The following is a 22295-nucleotide window of genomic DNA, read 5'->3' as shown; positions in this document are numbered from 1 at the left end:
GTAGCCTTCATCCATGGCTTTTCCAGACAAAGTGATCGATGGAGTGCAGTAAAAGAACTCTATATTCAATTGAGCGTAAACCAAATAAATCCATTAGAGACTTTATCCTACGGATAAAACTCTTGGACTCACGATGTGAGTCATGGAAAAAATTAAACGATATTCAATTGAAGAGATGTTTAATGATGGGCTTAAAGAATAACAACTTACACAACTTGATCATTGTATCCAATCCGGAAACATTCGATCAATGTTGTAAAAAAGAAGCAATACGTTTAGATGACAACATGCTGGAAGATGATCATGCTACGTGATGTTCCTCATCTAAAACAAGTGAAGCAATGGCAAAAGAAAGATTGATCTCGGAATTGTCATTCCCTGAATTCTATGCAGGCTTGCTTAAAAGCTTACAACCAACATCTCTCTAAGAGAGGATGAGATCCTTCAAAATCAACTATCCTTACAAGTGAGGAGTGAAATGCCTTGTGTTCAGTGCAATCACTATAACCATCCTAATCCCCATTGTGCATACAAGGCACCTATTTTTCTATACTACATATATTGTAAATCCTTTGATCATGATACTAAAAAGTATCCCAATTCATCAACAATTGACTCAAAACCTCCACCTCCCGTGCACCAAGCACAAACAATCCAAAGGGCAGAAATTCCTCTGAAAGCAATTAATCGAACACTTCAGTGTTTCTATTGTCCTCCTAGACCTCACAAAATGGCAAACTGCATAGTTTGGAATACTTCCATGCCCATAGTCACTGACACCTTGCAACCCATGTGTGAACGATGTAGCATTGATCACATGTTCCAAGATTGCCCAAAACGAGTTGCTTCAATGCAACTTGTCTCACAAAATACAACTCTCAACATCTTAAGTGTACAAAATGGGCAATTGTCCATGGTACCCTTGAAGCCAAGGCATGAGAAACAATAAAAAAGAACGCAAAAGATAATACCTCAACGTGGGTAGAAAAACATGCTTTAAAGCATAACCCAAAAGAAAAAGCAAAACCCTCTAAACCCAAGAAAAACAAGGGACAACAAACTCTCAAAACCCATACTCTCTATAGAAGAGTCATTTGAGACAAATTGCACAAATTATATGCTTAAGAAAGCATGTGAGGAATTTGATAATTCCCATACAAAATTAAAACAGTCTCTCAAAACCTCATTTGGAGGAATGCTCTTATCTCATGGGGTGAAGCCATCATAACATCAGCACTTGCACCTTTAAGGACACAACATGAGTTATACCAAGACATAAAGAACTCCATAGAACAGGACTGTGAGGATTCGTAAGTTTCCAAACAGACCTCGTTAAGAATTGTCAGAGGGCCAAGTGTGCGAGTGTACACATTGGGTACTCTTAAAAAGCTAAGAGCCAGTGTACACATTGGGGGTACTCTTGAAAAAGCTAAAAGCCAAACAGAGGATGAAAGTGAATGAGAATATGAAACTGAAACAAGATTTGAAGCTAAAACAAAGATTGAAACATCCAGGGTTCCTCTTGAAGATTCTATCATGATATGGTTAGATTTCCCTACACAGGCAATGATGTTAAGCGCAAACGCGCATTGAGATTAACCCTCGAGCTAGTCATAACATCATAACAATAGACACTTGAGTGTCATTGGGACAACCCAAAATCATCCCTATAGACAATGTTCTTGCAAAAGGAGCCAATGGATAAAACATTCAAGTCCCTAGTTCTTTTAGCTATGCTACTCAAACAATCGGTGGTGATGTGGAATTTACATTCCATGTTACCCTGAGTATGATGTCATCCTTGGTGGAACTTGGATACGTGACTCTTTGTATTCCATAGATGAATCCATGCAAATAGTCACCTTGAACACTTCTGCATGCAATTTATAATTGCTATTATGGGAGGAAGAAACCTTGGAGGAGCTGTAACTTCCAACATATCTTACTGTGAAAAGATCCCTAGGATTCTGGTGGGATTGAAAATTTCAAATAAAATCACCACAGCTTTATCCAACATGAGAACACAATCTCATGACCCTCGAGTTATGGGATTTATTAGGTCAACCACACTCACGGCACATCCTAGAAAGAATTCCCTTTACAGACTTGAACATGCCATGTTTGGGGTACTTTGAACATAAAATGTATGTTGAAACTAACCCCCTTACTTGCAAGTTTTTTATGGTTGAGTATGTGTTAGAACAGATTTGATCTCGGGGCATAAATGGACTATTGTTGCCCAAGCACCACTATGCTTTGCTATAGCAATAGAGTCATCATGAGACAGTCAATGACAAAAAGTTGACAATACCATATTGCAAAGGAAGAGGATCCAACTTTAATGGATTTCTATGATGCTAGACATAAAAGGTTACAAGACTCTTTCACAGAAGCCCCTCTACACAATGATCTACCATATGTGTCAGCAACCAACTCCGTTAGAGCATCTACTCCTTCAACTCCATCCTCACCTATACGAAGTTCGATGCCAAAACCTCACAATCAACAGCTATTCTTGAAGAAGTTTCCACAGCTCAATCATCTTTCTCTAACAAGGAACTCAAAGAAAAGGCCCCGAAGCGTATGCATCTTCATCGACAAACCTCACCAAAGGAGACAACCACATTCTCGAAGGCCTCTTCATCGACAGCCACATTCTCGAAGGCCTCTTCATCGACAACCACTCCACAACAAGAGACTCTAGCCTCATCATCATCAAAAATGCCCATGCGTCTTAAATCTATAGCCTCAGCGCTAACCAAAGTCAAGGAGGGCCCCAAACCTTTCACATCAACCCAAAAGAAAACTCCACCAAGACAACCACAATCAAGGTATCTTAAAAGTATTAAGATGTGGGTGGAGAAGCATCTACTTTTAGCTCAAGGCTACTATGAAGGTACCAATTAAATTTGGGTGCCTCCATAGTCATAGCCTCTTCCTCAACGCAGCACTCAGAGGCCAAGCAAAAATAAAAGTACTCCACAACACCATCCACAAAAAGCCTATGCGAGTTCCTTATAACGAACTCCACCAAGTCAACAAGTATGGGTGCCAAAAAGATTACTGTAAGCACAAGGGTACTACCAAGATAACACCAAAGCTTGGATTCCCAAGCGCATCACAAAGTCCCCTAAGCTTGCACAAAGAAGAAAGCCTCGGCATCAAAAGCATCAACCACAAACTTATAATGTTCAAAGATGGGTGCCTATGCATATGCTTCAACACAACAAAGATACTATGATGGAAATCCCATCATATAGTTGCCAAAATTGAATAACGTGATGAAAGTCTCACCACCAACTTCAACACCAACAGCTTCACCTAAAGTTCGACAAGCATGGAGGCCCAAACAACACTAAGCAAGTCACTTAACCACTCTCGTGCATTCAGCACCTACACAAGAGCTTGTGTGTTCAAGCAACCAAAATGGTAACCAACCAGCAGTCTTATCTACCGCCTCGACAACAATTAGGCCAAAAATTCAAGAATCAATTCCCACATCTGAAACTGAGACTTATGAGCGCATCAAAGACAAACTCACAATTCTCTTTTCACCCCTCTAGATGTGAAGTGTAAGTGCAAAAGCTACGTGGCAAACATAAGAACCTATTCTCTCAAAAAGGAGAATAGCCACAAGAACCTGTTGCTCGCAAGGTGGTAACAAAAAAAACACACACACACACACACACACAAATACAAGGGAGTCACACATATGGCCTATTGAACAACTCCCAAAAATCTTAAATACCCATTCCATTTTCGTTAAGCTTATAGCTTAATATTCTTTTGGCTATGTTAATGAAGCAGCTGCTCCATGAGTACATATCGATACTCGTGCATAGGAGAACATTTGCACCTAAGCCTCACATCGATAACTTCCAGTTACATCTCTGGATGGGGGGGGCCATGGTGGGCGAAAGCCTGGTCAATGGTATAACCTATCGCCTGGAATTTTCCTTCAAATTACAAACCTCTCCAAACAACTCTACCATCTTCACAAGTCAACGATCTTCAATCCTTAGTGAAATATTAGCCTCGCAAGTCAACATAATTCTTTCAATCCTCATTTACAAGTGGCTACTTCAACACAGAGCAGTTCAATAACAGTCTATATGACTCAATTCTTGTACTTCATGTATATCTGCTTCATAAGAGCACTTAAATATAAATAAAAAGATAAAAAGCACATGGGTAGAAGAATGCAAGAATAGGTCCTACTCAACAACATTTGACAAGAATCCTGCCACACAAAGAAACATCATCAAAGACCAATTTCTTCAAATGATAAATGTCGCTTCAATGATTTAAATGAGGAATTGAGAATCACCATCTTGTTCCGATGATTAAGTCTACCTTCCTCCGGATCCTTTCCTCTCTTCTCTCTCATTATTAACATCTCTTAGAATCCCCACTAGCACAAATCACATGTAACATTGCTTTATGATTGCCAAAAACAAAGTGAGCAAAAAGCCCCCCAAAAAAAAAACATGCTCACACAAATATAAAAATACAATCATTCGCAAAAAACCCCACCTCGTTAGGAATTCCCAATAAACCACTAACCTTTTCATTCACTAACTAGCTTTTCTTATTCCTTTCGGAGGGACAAAGATCATTGAGCGTCAATCAACATCAAAGCCATCGACAAAACTTGTCCATTCTCCCCACACCTTTGGTCTTCAAACGCGATCATGAGGACGCGATCGCCATCAAGAAGGGAGGGATGTCAACTCAATTCTAGGGTTAACAAGATCTACCACCATTATCTTACATCAAGGAGTCATAATGGATACACCAAATGGTCATACATTCAAGATATGAAGCAATAGTGTCCAAAGCTACAACTTGGACATGCACCCGTAATGGTGTGACAGAGTATTTATGGTGATTCCCACTTCAAGAGTGTATGGTAGTAAGTTAGGATGAAGTCCTAAGTGTTGTACTTCATGGGTATATTACGAGAGTAGTCATTATAATAGCATTAGGCCTCTTATGAGCCTAAAATGCCCGACTGGCCATAGTTTAAGTGAGTGAACACTTATGGCCATGTATATAAGATAATATCTCTCATAATACAACACACTCTCCCATTGTGCAATTGAGTCTTGCTCTTGCTAATCTCTCTCCCTAATGTATGCTAGTCAGTGTGTGTGAGTGAAGTGAGGTGAGAGGAGGGATGAGTACCCGTAGTGCAACGCGGCTATCATTCTCTAGCAGCACAACACTTAGAGATGCCAAGATAGGTCTTTTACGTCGCACAGATTTCTGCTCTTGGTCCACTTTTGGGCAATCCAGATTAGCCTCTGCCATTGCATTATGGGTCAAGTCAATTAGTCTTTTGCTCGTTAATGCCCCACCATTCCTTGAAAGAAAGCGCTCCTTGATTTCTTGCAGTCCCGGTCCGAGTCCTAGTATAACCACCCACCAAGTATGCATTACTATGTGCACTCTGTAACACAGCCATTGAAAGGTCAATAGCAGTAGTCTCATACAAAGACCATTTCTTCTTATAACCAACAGCTGCTCTCATGCTAGAGAGCTTGTTTTCAGAAAGTTTTGTGGTTGGCAAGAAAGGACCATCTTTGTCTTGTGTCAAAAACCAAGAAGTCCAATGCATTGCACACACCTCCCACCATGCAAGCCACGTTTCCATCGACGGTAACTCACCCTCCACAACATCCACCACTGTTTTGTAAAGCTTGTTTACAATTTGCCGCTGCAACATCTGACTTGCATTCTTCCACTTTCTACACAAGACCTTGTGCTCCTCTCATGGAAAGGTGGTCTAATACACTTTTTTGTATGATTCACCATGCTCTACTCCCAATGAAAAGCACATGATCGTTCTTTTTTTGGGTTACGCTTCCCACAAAAATAAACATAGTACACTGCAATCCAATTTGCATCAGCCAACCATAAAACCCCTTAAACTCAGGTTTAGCATAACCACATTCTTGCACAACAACATTTAACATTTTTCAAAACTCTTTCTGAGCATATCTATCCTCACCCTTAAATTCATATGTAGCAATGGTTAGAAGTTCCTTGAGGAAAGGATCGTAAAAAAAAGCCCCCATTGTAGACCAACCATGAACACAATGCACGTGATCAAACTGCACCCATATCTCCTGCAAGTTACCACCCGATCTCATTCTGTTTACCAAATCTACTCCACTGCCAGGACTGAGAGTTGACATTTTGAAAACATGTGGTTGCATGTTTGAACACCAAACTACCCTAGGAAAAGAACGCTATGCAAAAATGGATAACCAATCTTGCTTTTCAAAAGAATGGCTTCAAGTCCTTTTGGGCCACACACACTGCTCCCTTTAGCTTCTTGAATACATCTCTGAATTCTCTTCTTATCCGATAGCGGAGTGACAACCTTAAGTATGTCCTACTATGAGGAAGTGAAGATAGAAGCAAGGAGATACATGTTTCCATTGGTGAGAAAGACTGAGGTCCATTCAAGAGACAAACAGATACATGTTTTGAAGAAAGTGGATATGGCAGATGGCTGCACGCGTCTAGTGTTCAGGTACATACAACCTAGCCTCTTCAATTTGGAACCCACTTTCCATGGCTTTGTATATTGCTTGTGTTTTGGTCGAGTTTTGCAAACAACTTGACTGTGCATTGTTTTTTCAACAGATATTTACTCTATTTGAAGGAGAGCCAACTTTTGGGTGGTTTGCCTATCTGGGCAAGGCAATGGATCTCTATGGCTAATGTGGAAACCACCATGTATCCCCAAAATTTCCATTCCCTCAGTCATTGTTGGGAGTTGGATGTCCATGGTGGTTGGAAATGGAGAAAGGCCACATCCTAGAACGAGAGAAAGAGGCATTCAAGACGCATTCTATGATGAGAAAGGATACATCAAAGGATCCCCCATTGTCAGCACAAGGTAAGTTGAGCAATTTGTGAAAACTTAATGTGAAGTATAATATTTGTTCTTTCTAATCTTATTTGTGGCTTGTAGGTGAAACAAAAAAAAAGTGGGGAGAAAGTGTTGTTGAGCCGCATGTGGACCATATTGATGATGACTTGCCCGCCAAAGAGGATGAATTGGCTCGTACTAGTGAGTGGGTAGCTTCCTCCTTTAATAAATCTAGTGAACATTGCATCGTGGTGTTTTTGTGATGGTTTTTCTTTGTTTTGTGCTTTGGTGCAGAGCCTTTGTCATCATCTGTATCTACTTTGAAGCTTCCCATTTCGTTTGTTTTTTTTTACACTATACGCTTTGATGGTGTCTCTCCGTGCATGGTTGTTCATGGGGACTATATTATGATTGGTAGGCTTTTGCTAGTGGTCAGAGAGATCCCTGTGTACACCCGCATCCATGAGTTCTTCACATTAAAGAAGAACCCCATGAGTTGTGTGCACACTAGGAAAGGTAAACAGGTCTCATGGGCAGGTGACTTTATTTTGTTAGACCTCCCATGGAGGGAGTCTCCATGGGGGTGCATAGAGGCGAGGCCTCCATGGGATGTGTTTACAGAGGACCATGTCTATTATGATCTAGCTGCTACTCTTTCTGATAGTGGTTGGTTGGTGGTGGTGTCCGTCATGGCAGGTTAGAGCTTTCTTTGAAATTAATTTTATGTTCGCCGATTATTTGTGAGGATCAACTTAGTCAAGAGGTTTGTGTAGGAGATAACATGGGGTGGATTGAGTGCTACTCACACGAGTATATGACTTGGAGATTTGGCGATGGCGGATTGTGGTCTTCCATTACTCAGCATACACTTACATTGAACAAGAGGGCAGCGTCATGATAGAGGTAATGTGACTTGCTTTTTTAATGCCCCGTGTCAATTGCGTCATCGTTTCTATGGTGTTATGTAACTGGATTCTATTGCGTGGTTGAGTTTATATGTGTTTCTTGTATGAAAATGCAGTTTCGGACTTCTATGATGTAGCTGGTTCGCAAAAGAGGGATGTTTGCACCCACTTTCACTCGTGCAAGTAGACCATTGTTTGAGGCTTTACGAATAGGAGCCATGGACTCTTGTGTTATGCATTACCTGCCAGTGAGTGAGCGCACTATTAGTAGTGGAGGATTGTAGCTTCGAGGTGGGCTAGAGATGAGCCATACATTTGTGTCATGCTTCTTGGAGTTGCTTTGTTGTCCACGGGGTATTGTGTTGGAGTTAGGGTGTGGCAAAGCACCCGCTCTAAAGGCATGCCTTCATTCAGGGAGGTCATGTGTTTCATTGGACGTAGATGATGCCATCATCTCTAGCTACGTAGATCCGTACTTGCGTAGCTACACGGGTGCAGGCTCTTCTTCGAGGATGATAGTGGATGAGCACTTGGAGGATGAGATCGATGCTCGTGTGGGGGTGAACCCCTATGAGGATGGAGCTTTGACAGTCCCTTCTTGACTTCTTTTGCTCCTTTTTGCTACATTTGATATGGAGCTTTTCTACTACACTGACATTCCCATTGTTCCTCTTTGTGTCTTTATCTCTATCATATGGAGTGTTCCTTATTCACTGTATGTGGCAATGGATGACTATTTTATCTTTATGTTTTGGGTATTTGACTTGTCCTTGGCATAAGTAGTTTGGACACCGACACTTAATTTCATATATTGAATTCACCATGTCCTTTTTATCACTCTCTTTTTGGTTGATGAGTTGAAATGGAATTAACAAATATATCCTTAACCTTTTGAGATTCAATGCAGGCTTTATATTATTGACACGTGTGCTTTTGTTGTCATTGTAGGGCATTTCCCTCTTATGTGGAGGCTGCAGCTCTGTTACATTATTGGCCCTCTATGGTCTATTGGGGACGCCCATCTGACCATTGTGCCATGCTTGCAGTTAGTATCGTGAGTGATGTCATATTAAATACTAAATTGTAAGTGCGATTGGCATATACTTTGCGGGTCTATGCTATGTACGCTATGATTGGGTGATGCCATGTGTACGCATGCTAGTGTTGTTGATATTGGTGTTTGATTGCCTCACCTAACATGTTGACTTGTTGAGTATAGGTGATGAGTACGAGGACGCCGAATGAGGCGTCGTACTTGTGCGAGGGTCACTAAACGAGGTGTCGCACAAGCATGAGTGTGCAAGGGTCACTAAACGAGGTGTCGCACACAGGCATGAGTGTGCAAAGGTCATCGAACGAGGTGTCGCGCAGGTTTTGTCATGTGCATGGGCGTTTACATCGCCTCGACATTTATGAGTTATACTTCAATATTTTTGGTTGGCCGCGTGCCATTTATTTGTACTCGAATATTTATGCACCTCGATGTGCATGGGTGTATTGCGTGTGAGCTAGAGCTTCACTATTTTTTTTGGTACACACTAGATGTGTGTGAACATTCTCTAGAAGGATTGATTATTTTTGTAAAAAGAGCTCTATTTTTGGAAAAAGCTTCACGATTGGCTCAAGGGCTATTTTTGGAATACATGATTAAATACTCATGTCGTGCAAGGAGTCAGCATGCATGAGGGGGATATTTAACCCAATCCTTGTTGATGGTGATGTTTATTTTGCGCACAATTTTCAAGTCTATGGTTTATCTTCCATGTTTATGTTTAATATGTTTTTGAACCTCTTATTTGTTTGGAGTTGAATATTTATTCGTGATTATTGTGTGCAATTTTGGTACTTTGATTCTCTTTTTGTGTGGCAAGTTCCTGACAGTGGTATCAGAGCAAACCACACTCAAAGAGAAGACAATCAAACACCAATATCAACAAGACTAGCATGCGTACACATGGCATCACCTAATCATAGCATAGACCCGCAAAGCATATGCCAATCGCACTTACAATTTAGTATTTAATATGACATCACTCACGATACTAATTGCAAGCATGGCACAATGGTCGGATGGGCGTCCCCAATAGACCATAGAGGGCCAATAATGGTCGGATGGGCGTCTCCAATAGACCATAGAGGGCCAATAATGTAACAAGCTCAAAGAATGGTTGCTGACAAGAAGTATAAAAGGATGTCATGAGCATGTCATCAAGCATCGTGCTTTTATGTGGATGATGAGTGTGAGGAGGGTTAGATAGTGTGCTAACAACCATCCTCTCCATCCTCTTGAATGATGCGTTTGCTGTCTTTGATGTCATGACATGTACACTTTGAATTCCATTTGGTTTTTATTTGGTTCATTGCAATGATGAGTGTGAGGAGGGTTAGATAGTGTGCTAACAACCATCCTCTCGAATAATGCGTTTGCTGTCTTTGATGTCATGACATGTACACTTTGAATTCCATTTGGTTTTTATTTGGTTCATTGCAATGATGAGTGTGAGGAGGGTTAGATAGTGTGCTAACAACCATCCTCTCGAATAATGCGTTTGCTGTCTTCGATGTCATGACATGTACACTTTGAATTCCATTTGGTTTTTATTTAGTTCATGGTAATGATGAGTGCAAGGAGGGTTAGATAGTGTGCTAACAAAAATCCTCTCGAATGATGCGTTGGCCGTCTTTGATGTCATGACATGTACACTTTGATTTCCATTTGTTTTTTATTTGGCTAATGGCGATGATGAGTGTGAGGAGGGTTAGATACTGTGCTAACAACCATCCTCTCGAATGATGCATTTGCTGTCTTTGATGTTATGACATGTACACTTTGATTTCCATTTGGTTTTTATTTGGTTTATGGCTCTCGTATGTATTGGTAGATTGTCAATATGAGTTAGTGCTTGAAAAACACATGCTTGTAGGGTGAGAAAGCGTTGATTGCTTCATCTTGCATTGACTCTATTTTTGTGCTTTAAGTATGTTGTGTGATTTGCCATTTAGGGCTACATGTTGAATTGAGAAGACTAAAATGAATTTAATTACGAAGACTTAAATGAACTGGAGCACAATAGGGTTTTTGCTGTCACTCGAGTTTGGGGCTTGCTCGGTTTTACTCGCTTGGTGTATTGCATACCTCCTAATGAAGTATAATATTGACCTAGTAAGCATCAAAGAAGAAGCATGATGACCGAAGAGGGTGGAGGGGTAGGAGCGGGGAGGGGGGAGGTATAATATTGACCTAGTAAGCATCAAAGAAGAAGCATGAATGACCGAAGAGGGCAGAGGGGTAGGAGCGGGGAGGGGGGAGGGTAGGCAAGATGTAAGGAGTGGAGGGGAGAGGGGATGTGAAGGCCTAGGGGAGCCAATGCAAGGGCGAGGGCCCAAGAAAGGTGCATGTGGGGTAACCATGTACTATGGGCTATGGGAAGGTTAGGGAGCAGTCCCATAGAGGGGGGGGGATGGGGCTCATGGGGATGCAGGGATCTTCGAGTTTGCTATGCATATATAATGTCCATTTTAGACTTGTTTCATTGAGAAGAAGAAGTCAAGATCATAATTCCTAAGTGAACTACAAATTCGAGGTAACACGTTAATAGAGATTTGGCTTTGCTATGCATATATAATGTCCATTTTGGACTTGTTTTATTGAGAAGAAGAACACGTCAAGATCATAATTCCTAAATGAACTACAAATTTGAGGTAACACATTGATAAGAGTTAACTTTTACACACACACACACACACACACACACACACACACCCCACCAAAGTAGTTAGGTCAAGCTTCTTCTCCTATTAGCTTGCTTGCATGAGGCTAGTTGAACTTCACAGGATGAGCTTCATCCTTGTCGTTGCCACTATGTCGTATTAGACAACTCATGGAATATTAGCTCTCATTCTCTCAACTTTTTGGACTATGGAACATTTTTGGTCCACACAAGATCTCTCTCTTTCATTGGCTCATCACCTATGTAGTGGGCACATAGCAATTGCAAGCCACCTTGTAGCATGCTGTTGGTGTGGGGGCCTATAGCAGTCATAGTGACATTGCCTTTAGGATTACCTGTGGATCCTCCACCTCTTTATGAAAGACAGCCATGATGTCCACTTCATCACCTAGGGGATAGCTACGCGGGTGATGGAGGCGAGTTTGACATTATGTTGTCTTGAAGGCATTCTACACATATTTTTACTCTAAAAAAGAAAAAGCTTCCAAACCAGCATCCATGCAATACACATGAGAAGGCAAATCCAATTCATATGCAACTGAACCAATGCGTTGTGTAATACGAAATGGTCCACAGTATCTAGGGATAATTTCGGAGATCGACCTGTTCGTAAAGCCTCATAATCTTTCGGAACTCGCAAATACACCATCGTTCCTTCAGAGAACTCTATAGGTGAACGACCAACGCACATGCTATACGCGCCCGCCCAGAATTTGGGCGCTCGAACACCATTTTGAGATGGGCGGCGTAGTTATGTGAAACCTATATTACTGCGTTATAAATTCTTCGCGATCTCCTTACGTCTTATAGCTTCGAACATGGAAGTTGCGAGTTCTATCAGCGAGTTGTCCCCTGCACATGCAACTCAAACAGAGTTCCTTCTCAATCGGTGCGGTCCGTTGCAGCTTCGGGTGCGTAATCAATATGCACAGCATTCTAGTGTACTCTGGGCACAGTATGTGTGCCCGTGCGTGTGGGCGCTAGTGTGTGAGAGAGAGAGAGAGAGAGAGAGAGAGATTTGAGTTGTGGCTTTTTGGAAAACAGGTTGAGAATGTGCGAAAAGGGTTTCCTGGTGCGCGGTATGCAGACCGTTTCTCTCTGCTTGTACCATGCTGCCTTGATCACATCAAGTGTATGTGGCATACTTCCTTGAGACTTAGCATTTCAATTTTAAATTGATAGCTTGTGACTAGTTTAATACAGATAAACAAGTAAAATTGCATGTAGATTGCAGGCGATTTCTGTTTGTCTCCAATTATAAGATGTTTATGGGCTTCCTCACATGAAGCTTACAGAGCATTGTCAATTTTTTGGTCTGAGGGCAGGGGATATTGTCTTCAACTGTGAGTACCCGTGGCATGCTCCCGACATCATCTTTCCTGCCGAGGATGAGAAGTTCCAGGCGGCAATGCTCGCTGATGACAGTCAGATGAATGCACAAGTAGCTTGGAAAATTTTGAGGGATTGGAGTGGCAAAGATTCATCCAGGCTTTTCAGATTGGTCACAGAACTAAGGTAGGATTTTCAGCGTCCACTCGTGTATTTACATAATTGTCAAAGGGAAAAGCATGCTCTAAAAAAATAAACAAGCAACCAAAATGTGGGGAGGAAGGGAGACCTGCACAGATACAAAACTTGTTGACCCCCATTCCCCCCTCTATTGTCTTGCACAAATCTCTTTGCCAACCAATACAATTAGGATGGTGACTTAGAGGAGACCTCTGCCTCTCCCCCCAGATGCTATTGACAAGCTGGATTTGGCCTTCCCTTTCGGAATGGCCCTCCCTCTTCCTAAGATGAGCATGTTGCCTCTACAGGTGGGGGGAATAGATTGTATAGAAACCTCTAGATGAGCAGCATTGGGACATCTTATCAGCCAAGGTGTTGTGTTTTTACATCAAGCTTACACTATCTGGATGCTATGGTAATGCTGAAACTGATCCTGCCATGTTCATTTTTTTTTTCTAATTTTGGGCTATATTTTAGGTCATTATATTTGCAGTATCAACGTCGTCTAGTGGAGGAGGTCGATGACCCAAGAGTGCGGTTTGAGATTGGAACAATAAGTAGTTTACAGGTACTTAGAATGCCATCCCTTCCTGTCTTTTTCCACTGTATATTATCATGTGAAGTACTAGACCTGGTCTTACTGGTCTTCAGATTAGGAACTGTGGGTTGATAGATGATTTGCTGCCATGATGTGGTGCCTTTTCCAAACAGGGCTTGGAAATGTGCTTGGTCAAGATACCTGACAAGGTTAATCACGAAGATGGTAGCTTGTTTCTTTTATTTGATAATGAAGTCCTTGTTAGCGTAGAGTGGAGCTTTATGCAGACTCGGAGCTTGTTTTTGACTATCGAAGCACTCATCTTGTATATGGCAGCAGTCACATGAGGTCAAATTTGCAGTTCCTTTGCTTCAAGTAGAATGCAATCTTGTGGGAGGGAGGCATCAAGCTCTTATTCAATTACAAGTAAGCATTTTGCTACCTGTTTTCTCTCTGCCAAGGGCTTTAGAGTTCATGGCAAGTATTCAAGCTCACTGATAGGCTTGCAGGTCGTCTTTCCAGTGAGAAAAGGGCAATTATCATGGAGTCCCACAGCTCCGCAGTTGAAGCTTTTTGCTCCCCCAACAGTGAAAGAAGTGTTTGATGTAGAGGATGTCAAGCTACCTGTTTGGACAGATGGAATGTAGGTCACACTCTTCTAGTCCTAATATGTGCATTAGGACGAGGTTCTATCATTATCAATCATCATTATTTTTACGTTGGTACTATCTTTAAGAAGAAAGATGAAATCAAGTATGAAAAGTTCGTATTGTTTTTCTGCCCAGTGCCCATAATACAAGCGTTTCTTGAGTGTGGCAAGGAAGGTGCATGAGTCTAGAGGAGGGCAGGTTTTGTTTATCTCATTCTTGTTGTATGGATTCTCAACGGTGCAGGTGCATTGCAGAATATATACCAACACTAAAGGAAACACTGAAAAGACAGGTCACACCCACAACCCCCCCTTCCTCCGCGGTGCCCGGGGGGTGTCTTCTCCTTCCCCCTTCTTCCATGTTTGCATGCACCTTGATGCATCACTACAAATCAAATTCTCAATTGACCAGAGTTACTGTTTCCCCTTCATGAGAATAGCCTGATTTTGACAGGTGCATGATGCGGTTACATCTGTTGGATTTCGAAAAAGCTTTATAGAAGGCATATCCATACCTTTTGGACGCCCCCTCGAGGCAGATACTGTATGTGAAAACTTTCACATGTTTTGGCATTTTATTACATTCATGTGTGTGCGTGTGTGTGAAGTTCTTGGAAGCTCAAATTAAAAAAAACATCAACTGGCAGGTTGGATGCCTTTCATGTTTGTTTGTAGGTGCTGTCTCATTGCTTGCATTGCACAAGTGTTTATAAAGGGTGATGCCATTTGTGGGTAGCTAGTAAAGAGGAAGGTGCCTTTGACGTGCCATTGCAGGGAAGATACAAAGATAAAGAAATGGCTTGGTGAAAGCAGAATCACAGAAGATGAAATGGATAGATGTGGTTGTTCATTCACTTTGAAGGTATTTAGAGGTCATGGTGAAAAGGCATTGGAGGTACAAAGATGTAAATTATCATTGATGTAGGGAGATAGAGCATTGGGTATTGCTATGAGTGAATGGTACTCAGGCTTCAGCCATCCTCCTCTTGTGGGGACCTTGTTACATGCACTGAGGTTGATAGTGATAACGCACAATAGGGCCTTCTAAATACCTTTATGTGGTGAGAATCTTTAGCATCCAAATTCACAAAGTAGAGGGAGAAGAGAATGGAGAGTGAAGTAGACGACACCTCATTGGGTCCCAAATACCCATTGAAGGCCCCCCTGCCCCTGCAAGCAAGAGTATTTGCTTATATTATTCTTCATCGTCCTCACCATCTCCACCACAGTCCGGTTCTTTCGCTCAACCATTCCATTCTCTGAAGGCGAACTTGTATTGGCTAGCTCCCGCTTGATGCCATGTTCCGCACAAAACCGCACAAACACATTAGAAGAGAACTCTTCTCCTTTGTCAGCCCGAAGAGTCTTTATTTGCAATCCAGACTCTTTCTCCACCATAATATGCCACTTCTTGAACCGAGCAAAAGCTTGGTCCTTCTGGGAAAGGAAATAAGTCCATGTGAATTTGCTACAATCATCAACAAATAGCATAAAGTACAAAGAACCTCCCAAGGATGGGGTTTGCATAGGTCCACACAAGTCAGTGTGGACCAACTCCAAAGGTCAGTGTGTACCAACTCCAAAGGTTTCAAAGCCCGCCTAGAAGCGTGCTTCGGAAAAGATTTCCTGTGCTGCTTACCATGGATGCAAGAACTACAACGTCCCTCCCTGCTGCCAACATATGGCAAGCCATCCACCATCTGTTCGTGGAAAGCCCGTTGCAGCGCATCCACATTCAAGTGGCCAAAACAGAAGTGCCACAAGTCATCGATCTGAGTGCCTGTCAGAGAAGAGAGTGTTGAGAGTTTGTAGATACCGTTCTCCACTCCGCCTTCCCATACAACTTGGCCCGTTTCTTTGTCCTGTAGAGCAATAGAATGCTCCTCAAACTCCACCCTGAAGCCAGTCTTGCAAACCTCATGCACTGACAATAGATGAAAATCAAGTGCTGGGACGTAAAGAACACGAGAGGAATGCTTTCCCGCTTTGCCATCGGGAATGATCTCCATCCTACCCTCACTATGAATCGCTATAGTGGAATTGTCGCCAATGAAAATGCGACCTGACTGCCGTTTAAGATCCTATAAAAACTCTTAGGAAGGAGTCATGTCCTTGGAAGCACCACTATCGAGAATCCACTCCCGAGTATCCCTGGCAGTGAAACCAAGTGTCTCCTTGCTCGAAGAAGATGCAGCATCTGTGTCCAAAATCTCCAAGTGTACAAAGGCTGGAGTCTTTGCAGAGCTGAAGCTAAAGAATCAACACTCTTCGAGGTACTCCACTTAGGACATTTTCGCCAATAGTGGGCTTTCTCACCACAATCGTTCCAGGTCCGCCCGGCCTTCAATTTCTCACGGTCTAAGTTGGGCTTCTTCTCAGAAGACTTCTCCGATGAAGACTTCCCTTTGCCCTTATTATTGTTGTTGTTACGGCCTTTCGACAGGCCTCAGAACCTATTTCCTTGCATACCGGCCCACCATACATATTCCCCTGCATACTAGGCTGAAAATTAGCTCCAAAAGGCCCTGGCATACCCATGCCTCCCTGAGGATAACCCCCAGTCATAGATTGAAACACAGAGCCACCACCAAAATAACCTGGATGCATAGTCTGCTGAGGAATAGATGGCTGTCCAAAGAAGGAACTCTGAGAGTTAGCACCATAAGCATGCTGCATGTTCGGAAACTGTCCAAAAGATGGTTCCTGTGGGATGGCACCACTATGACCCTGAGGAAGGTTCTTAGAACGCACCTTCTTCTTCTTCTTTTCGGGCTCTGTACGGGATCTCATAAATTCAACAAACTTCTCACTTTGTGTGAGCTGCATAAACACATCCATAACACTAGCCAAACGATCTTTAAACCGAGCATCATCCTCCTCTTTACCAAGTACATCTTCTGGCTGTGTTACATCCTCATAATGCTCATCATTTGCAGCCTGTTCTCCTGCAAAAATATCCTCAGATGCATTTCTCTCAGGAGAGGTCTCTCGCTTTTCATCTTCATGATAAAAGTACTCATCTTCTGTATCAGACATGTTGCTGAATTTTTTTTTCAGCAACTTTCCTCGAGTCAACGACGAGCTCAGCCCCTTAAGAAAGTTGATGATTGGTCCCGGCAACGGAACCTTGAAACCGGCCTCTGGTAGAAACCAAAGTGCGGTAGGCTAGCAGTCACCCTTCCACTTGTAGTCCAGATATAAAAACAAATTTGATTGGAGCTAGAGTGCCCCAAATTTGAAATAAAACCGACACATGTTGGCCCCAACGCTTGGCGCCCCTTGCGGTATTTCTTTATTCAATTTCAAAAATATGTAAGGCTGAGTACAACAAAACCAGCCAAGAGAATACACTTGTATGTCCAATCTGGCTGCCCACAATACCTCTTAGCGCAGAGGATTCACACACACAGATCTGTGTCTCAAAGCAACACTCTGTGCTCCCCTCTGATCAGCCAAGACCATTTAGCAGGACAGCCTTGAGCATACATCTGGCATATCTCATGCACATGATTCAACAACTCAGCACAAACATACATTCACTGTCCAATCTCTGTTTCCACCCTTTTCAATCTGCCATACCCCTCCTCTCACAAGGGGCCAGATAGCACAACTCTGCAGCAGACATAAGCCAATGGAAAGAAAGAGAGATGAACAAGTTCAGAGCTTACCAAGTCAGCACGTGGTTCTGCACACGTGAAACAGTACCAGTCTGCACTTGACAACGACTGTCTGTACTGTTTCCCCTGCAACCACTTGACTATCGCACCAACCAAGCTCTGGAAAGCTCTGTTTGCAACTGTAGGTGCTGTACTTGCATGTACAAACCAGCAATACAGTACTGTTCTTGTCCGTACAGGTTGTACCAGCAGTCCACGTGGCGACTGTACCTGCCTGCGTTGTTTGAAACCAGCCTCTGTACCCGACTATACCAGCTGGTACAGTTCTGTACCTGTCCAGTCCAGCGCCGCCTGCTCCTGCCGAGTCCGTACACTGTACCAGCAGTCGTACAGGACTGTACTTGCAGTCGTACCAGCCTGCGCTGCCTGAAAACTGCAGCTGCAGCCGCCTGCAACAGCCACCGCCAGTACCTCTCTGCAACAGTACGGTTTCCTGTCAGTGCCAACTGTACCTGCAGTCGTACACTTGTACTTGCAGTCGTACAGCTTTGTACGGCCTGTTTTCTTCACACACAGCAGCGAGACTTCTCTACAGCAGCCGACTTGCTTCACCTCTTCTCCACGCTTCAAACTTGCACGTATGTTACACGCCTCTCCAAAAGTTAGAGAGAGAGAGAAGTGAGAGAGGCATGCAACTCCAAAAGTGGAGTGGCCTCTCTCCAAACTTATCCTAGGGCCCCAACTTTAATAATCATTAAAGTTCCCTAGGGGCCACTAAGGCCTAGGGGCAACCATCAATAAAACATTAAAAACATTAATGTCTTGGTCCCCCCCATAGTTGTTTCTCGTACGCGTGCGAACAGGTTCGTACGGCACGGTTCGTACGGCACGATACCGTACGAATTCGTACGATATCGTACGGTACAAGTCCCCCCCCCCCCCCCCCCCCCCCTCCCCCCTCTGGAAAAAAAAATTCCAAATGCTAAAAAAAATACAGAAACCTTGCTTTACGAAGATCCCAAATGCTCGCAATACTTCGCAACTTTCGTGTCCACTCAGTATTCCATATGGGGTTGTTGAGAGACCTAAAAAATCTGGCGAGGTAGACTGGTAGTGTACACTTGATTGGTAGGATGAGAGAATCTTACTACATCACTTGGGGATCCCTGGTATAGGTAGGCCAGACAATTAGATTCTCAAGTTATGCACGAGAGAGAAGATTTGGACATGGCCATTTTGATCTAGAGAGGAGTCCCTAAACTTATCACCCTAGATGCACTCCTCGTATTTGTGCAAGGACGGTCCCTTAGTCATAAACGCTACACTGGGAGACCTTTGGTATTGCATTACCCATCCAGGTTCTTTTTTGGAGACAATCGGGAGATCCAACCGGGAGAGACACATATCCATGTTCTGGTTCCTCAAGCACTGAAGACTCCTCCCCTCCCAACCTTCCCTCACATTCAACCTTGAAGCTCCATAGGTTGTAAGTGTAAAAAATAAAAACCGTATTTTATCGTACGGTATCCGAAAATTTCATATCGTACCAAAAATTCCCGTACGGTATCATATCGTACGGTATCTGTCACCAGGAGGTGAAACTTTTTGCAGTTGTTTTCTTTATTTACATTTCTTTATAAATATATATTTTTCTTTTCTTTCTCTTTGGTTGCTGTTGTTTTCCCCCGGGATCTCTTGGAAGGGCTTGGGCCATTGCAATGTCAGAGTGGGTCAGCCAGTGGGACTTTGGACCAGTGGTTGGCTAAGCCTGAGAACTGCACTGAAAGATGAATGACAGTGTCCAGGACATGGGCACTGAAAGATGAATGACAGTGTCCAGGACATGGCCACTGAATGAGGGCATAGGCCGGTTTACACTAGTAAGTGGCTGCCACCGAAATGTGAATGTATCTTGAATTCTAAGCAAATCCTGAAGTGACCGTAGTGGTCAAAGATGGTCAGGAGACCAGAAGGAATGCAGATGACATCATCCCTAAAATCTACGGAACTGCTATTTTGGGCAGTGTCGGAATTGAAAAGTGTTCGCGTCAGTTTGTGCAGAATGTCAAGGGGACCAAAAGCTAACAAAGGACTGTTGTGAGAATGTGAACCAGTCAGGAGATTTTTAGCTAGGAAGATTGCATGTGGAAAAGGCTTAAAAATGTGCCAAGTGTCAAATTTATGTGCATTTTCCACACTGGGAAGAGGGAAGCGTGGGATTTTGGGCTGAATGAGGCTCATTTGCAGCATTATGGTGGATTGTTGCAGGTTAAGAGCTATTGTGGTGCACTCCCTTGCCCTGCAACTCATGTATTGAGGGTTGAGCTTGCTCCCCACAGCCTCTCTCTCTCTCTCTCTTTCTCTTGCAAACTATGGTAATGCTCTCATCAGATAAAATCAGGTACAGTTGTGTGAATTTCATGCTTATATGCAAAGGCTAGTTGCCTCCTTGAACAGGAACCGGTGTAGTTAGTTCCTACACCAAAGCAGGGACGGAAGAGGGTAATAACCTCTTCAAAACAACGCTGTTTCAGCACTGTTTAGGTGCTGTTTTTGGGTTGTTATGTTGCCCGGTTGATGCCAGAATGCAGTAGGACTTTGCTAAAGTCTTCCAGGACAGTACAAGGGTTAATTTGGGCTGAAAACAGAGCTGAAAACAGGTCTGTGCAGAAAATTACAGCAAGCTGAATTGTGATGTTTCAGACTCCATTGGGTAGTCTGATGCCTATGGAAGTGAGCCTGTCAGTTGGGACTCATTGTGAGATGTTATGGAACAGTTTTAGTGCAGTTATGTTGGCAAATTTCTCCCATAATTTGGAAAATTCAGCTGGTGCAAGCAGAGTGCTCTGTTGCACTCGTGCTTTGTATTTTCCAACTTTTTAACAATAAAGAAATACCAGAAGGGGCGCCGGACTTCGGGGCCAATGTGTTGTTGAGCGAGGGAGCGAGGATTCTGTGATTGTGTGTCTGAGTAAGTCCAGGTTATTTGTGAATGAATTACCGCTTTATGTGTCCATAGACCGGTTTTATGGTTCCGTTGCCGGGACAGGGTCCTCTTTTCTGTAAGAGCCCGGACACGGATTGCATTGGGTGAACAAGAGACACACACAGAGAGGCACAGCTGATTACAGGTGAGAAAGAGTACGGTCTCTTTCTTCGGATACAGGTTCCTTAAACTTTCAGTTGACAGTATGACATACAAAGGGAAAGGCAAGCTCCCTGCCGAAGAGAGTTCCTCTTCTACTCGCAGACAGCGTATAGAGGTGACAGGTGCCCAGGTGTCAGCCTCTGCTCGGACAGAGCCAGTAGTACAGCCAGCCTTGTTAGAGGAAGAACAGGAACAGGAGGATTTGTTTCAGGCACAGCTTCTTAGCATGCTTGGAACTTTTCAGCAGCTAGTTAAGAATCCCAGAATGAAGAAATTTTTGCAGTCACGTACAGGGGATTCCGAGGTTGAAGCATCCCAGCATGCAGTAGAGAGGGCACAGGAACAAGTGCCAAGGATGCCACAGCATGTAGAGCAAACACCAGCAGTGGCAGCTAATCCAGTGCAGCATGTTACACAGGCACAGGATCAGGCAGTTAATGGTCAGGGCAGTAATGCACAAATGGTTCTGCCGACCATTCCTCCTTTGGTCGTTGCCCAACCCGATTATTTTGGTGGTGGGTCTATTTTCCAGGCCATGGCTAGACCGCCCACAACTTTGCCAGGTTTGATGCCAAGAGGGTCACCAGGACTGATGCCTACAGAATTTGTGAACCCTCTTTATGCCAACATAGGTGTGGAGCCTGGACTTCAGACACATTTTAGTCCAGTTTTGATGCCTGCAGCACCTGTTAATGTGGCTGAATTTTCTCAGCCTAGTGGACAAAGCGCAGTAAGGACTGATGCAGAAAAGGTGCAAAAGGATTACAAAGAAGGAGGTCAAGCAGTAAAGTTTGAGACTTTCAGTGGGATGCAGGACCTTTACAGAGTCTTTAAGGTGCGGAAGGCTGCTACTTTCTTGAAAGGTAATGCATTGCAGTGGTGGACCTCACTGTTGATGCAAGGACAGGCACCTGCTACATGGGTCCAATTCAAGCAGCAGTTCTCTTTTGCATGGTTGACAAACACTTTTGAAGTGGATGCGATGACAGCATGGCACAAACTGAATGAAGCTGAAACTGATTTGTCTGCACTAGACGAAGGTACAAAAGGTTTCATGTTAGACACTACAGTGACATGATCTGCTTTTTGAACCTGAATTTTGAAGATACATGCGATGACACTAATCACCTGGGGAATCTTGTGATCGTCCTGTGTCATCCGTTTGCATGTGGACTTGCAATTGAGGTCGCTTGCTTCTTTCAAGAGGGGGGTATGTCACCAGGAGGTGAAACTTTTTGCAGTTGTTTTCTTTATTTACATTTCTTTATAAATATATATTTTTCTTTTCTTTCTCTTTGGTTGCTGTTGTTTTCCCCCG

General features: G+C 43.1%; 1 protein-coding gene across 4 annotated transcripts in view; it reads left to right on the top strand.

Moving 5' to 3' along the window:
* The first annotated feature begins 12299 nt into the window (after nucleotides 1–12299).
* Nucleotides 12300–22295, top strand: part of LOC147633519 (BRCA1-A complex subunit BRE-like protein) — a 45011-nt gene continuing 35015 nt past the window's right edge. For 3 of the 4 annotated variants that reach the window (XR_015267136.1, XM_086806608.1, XM_086806607.1), the window contains exons 1-9: nucleotides 12300–12427; nucleotides 12561–12648; nucleotides 12842–13031; nucleotides 13503–13593; nucleotides 13737–13772; nucleotides 13900–13989; nucleotides 14073–14206; nucleotides 14457–14505; nucleotides 14667–14756. Coding sequence is in view for 3 of the 4 variants with exons in the window: in XM_086806608.1 (XP_086662734.1) it covers nucleotides 12335–12427; nucleotides 12561–12648; nucleotides 12842–13031; nucleotides 13503–13593; nucleotides 13737–13772; nucleotides 13900–13989; nucleotides 14073–14206; nucleotides 14457–14505; nucleotides 14667–14756 (861 nt within the window). In the remaining variant the exon portion in view is untranslated. The remainder of the gene's footprint in view (nucleotides 12428–12560; nucleotides 12649–12841; nucleotides 13032–13502; nucleotides 13594–13736; nucleotides 13773–13899; nucleotides 13990–14072; nucleotides 14207–14456; nucleotides 14506–14666; nucleotides 14757–22295) is intronic. The other variant, XM_086806609.1, reaches the window with a different exon arrangement.

Source organism: Cibotium barometz, chromosome 12 (genome assembly GCF_041138505.1).
Source record: "Cibotium barometz isolate CiBa-2024 chromosome 12, ASM4113850v1, whole genome shotgun sequence".
NCBI lineage: Eukaryota > Viridiplantae > Streptophyta > Polypodiopsida > Cyatheales > Cibotiaceae > Cibotium > Cibotium barometz.
The sequence above is the reverse complement of the archived record's forward strand: the minus strand, read 5'-3'. Positions and strand labels throughout refer to the sequence as shown.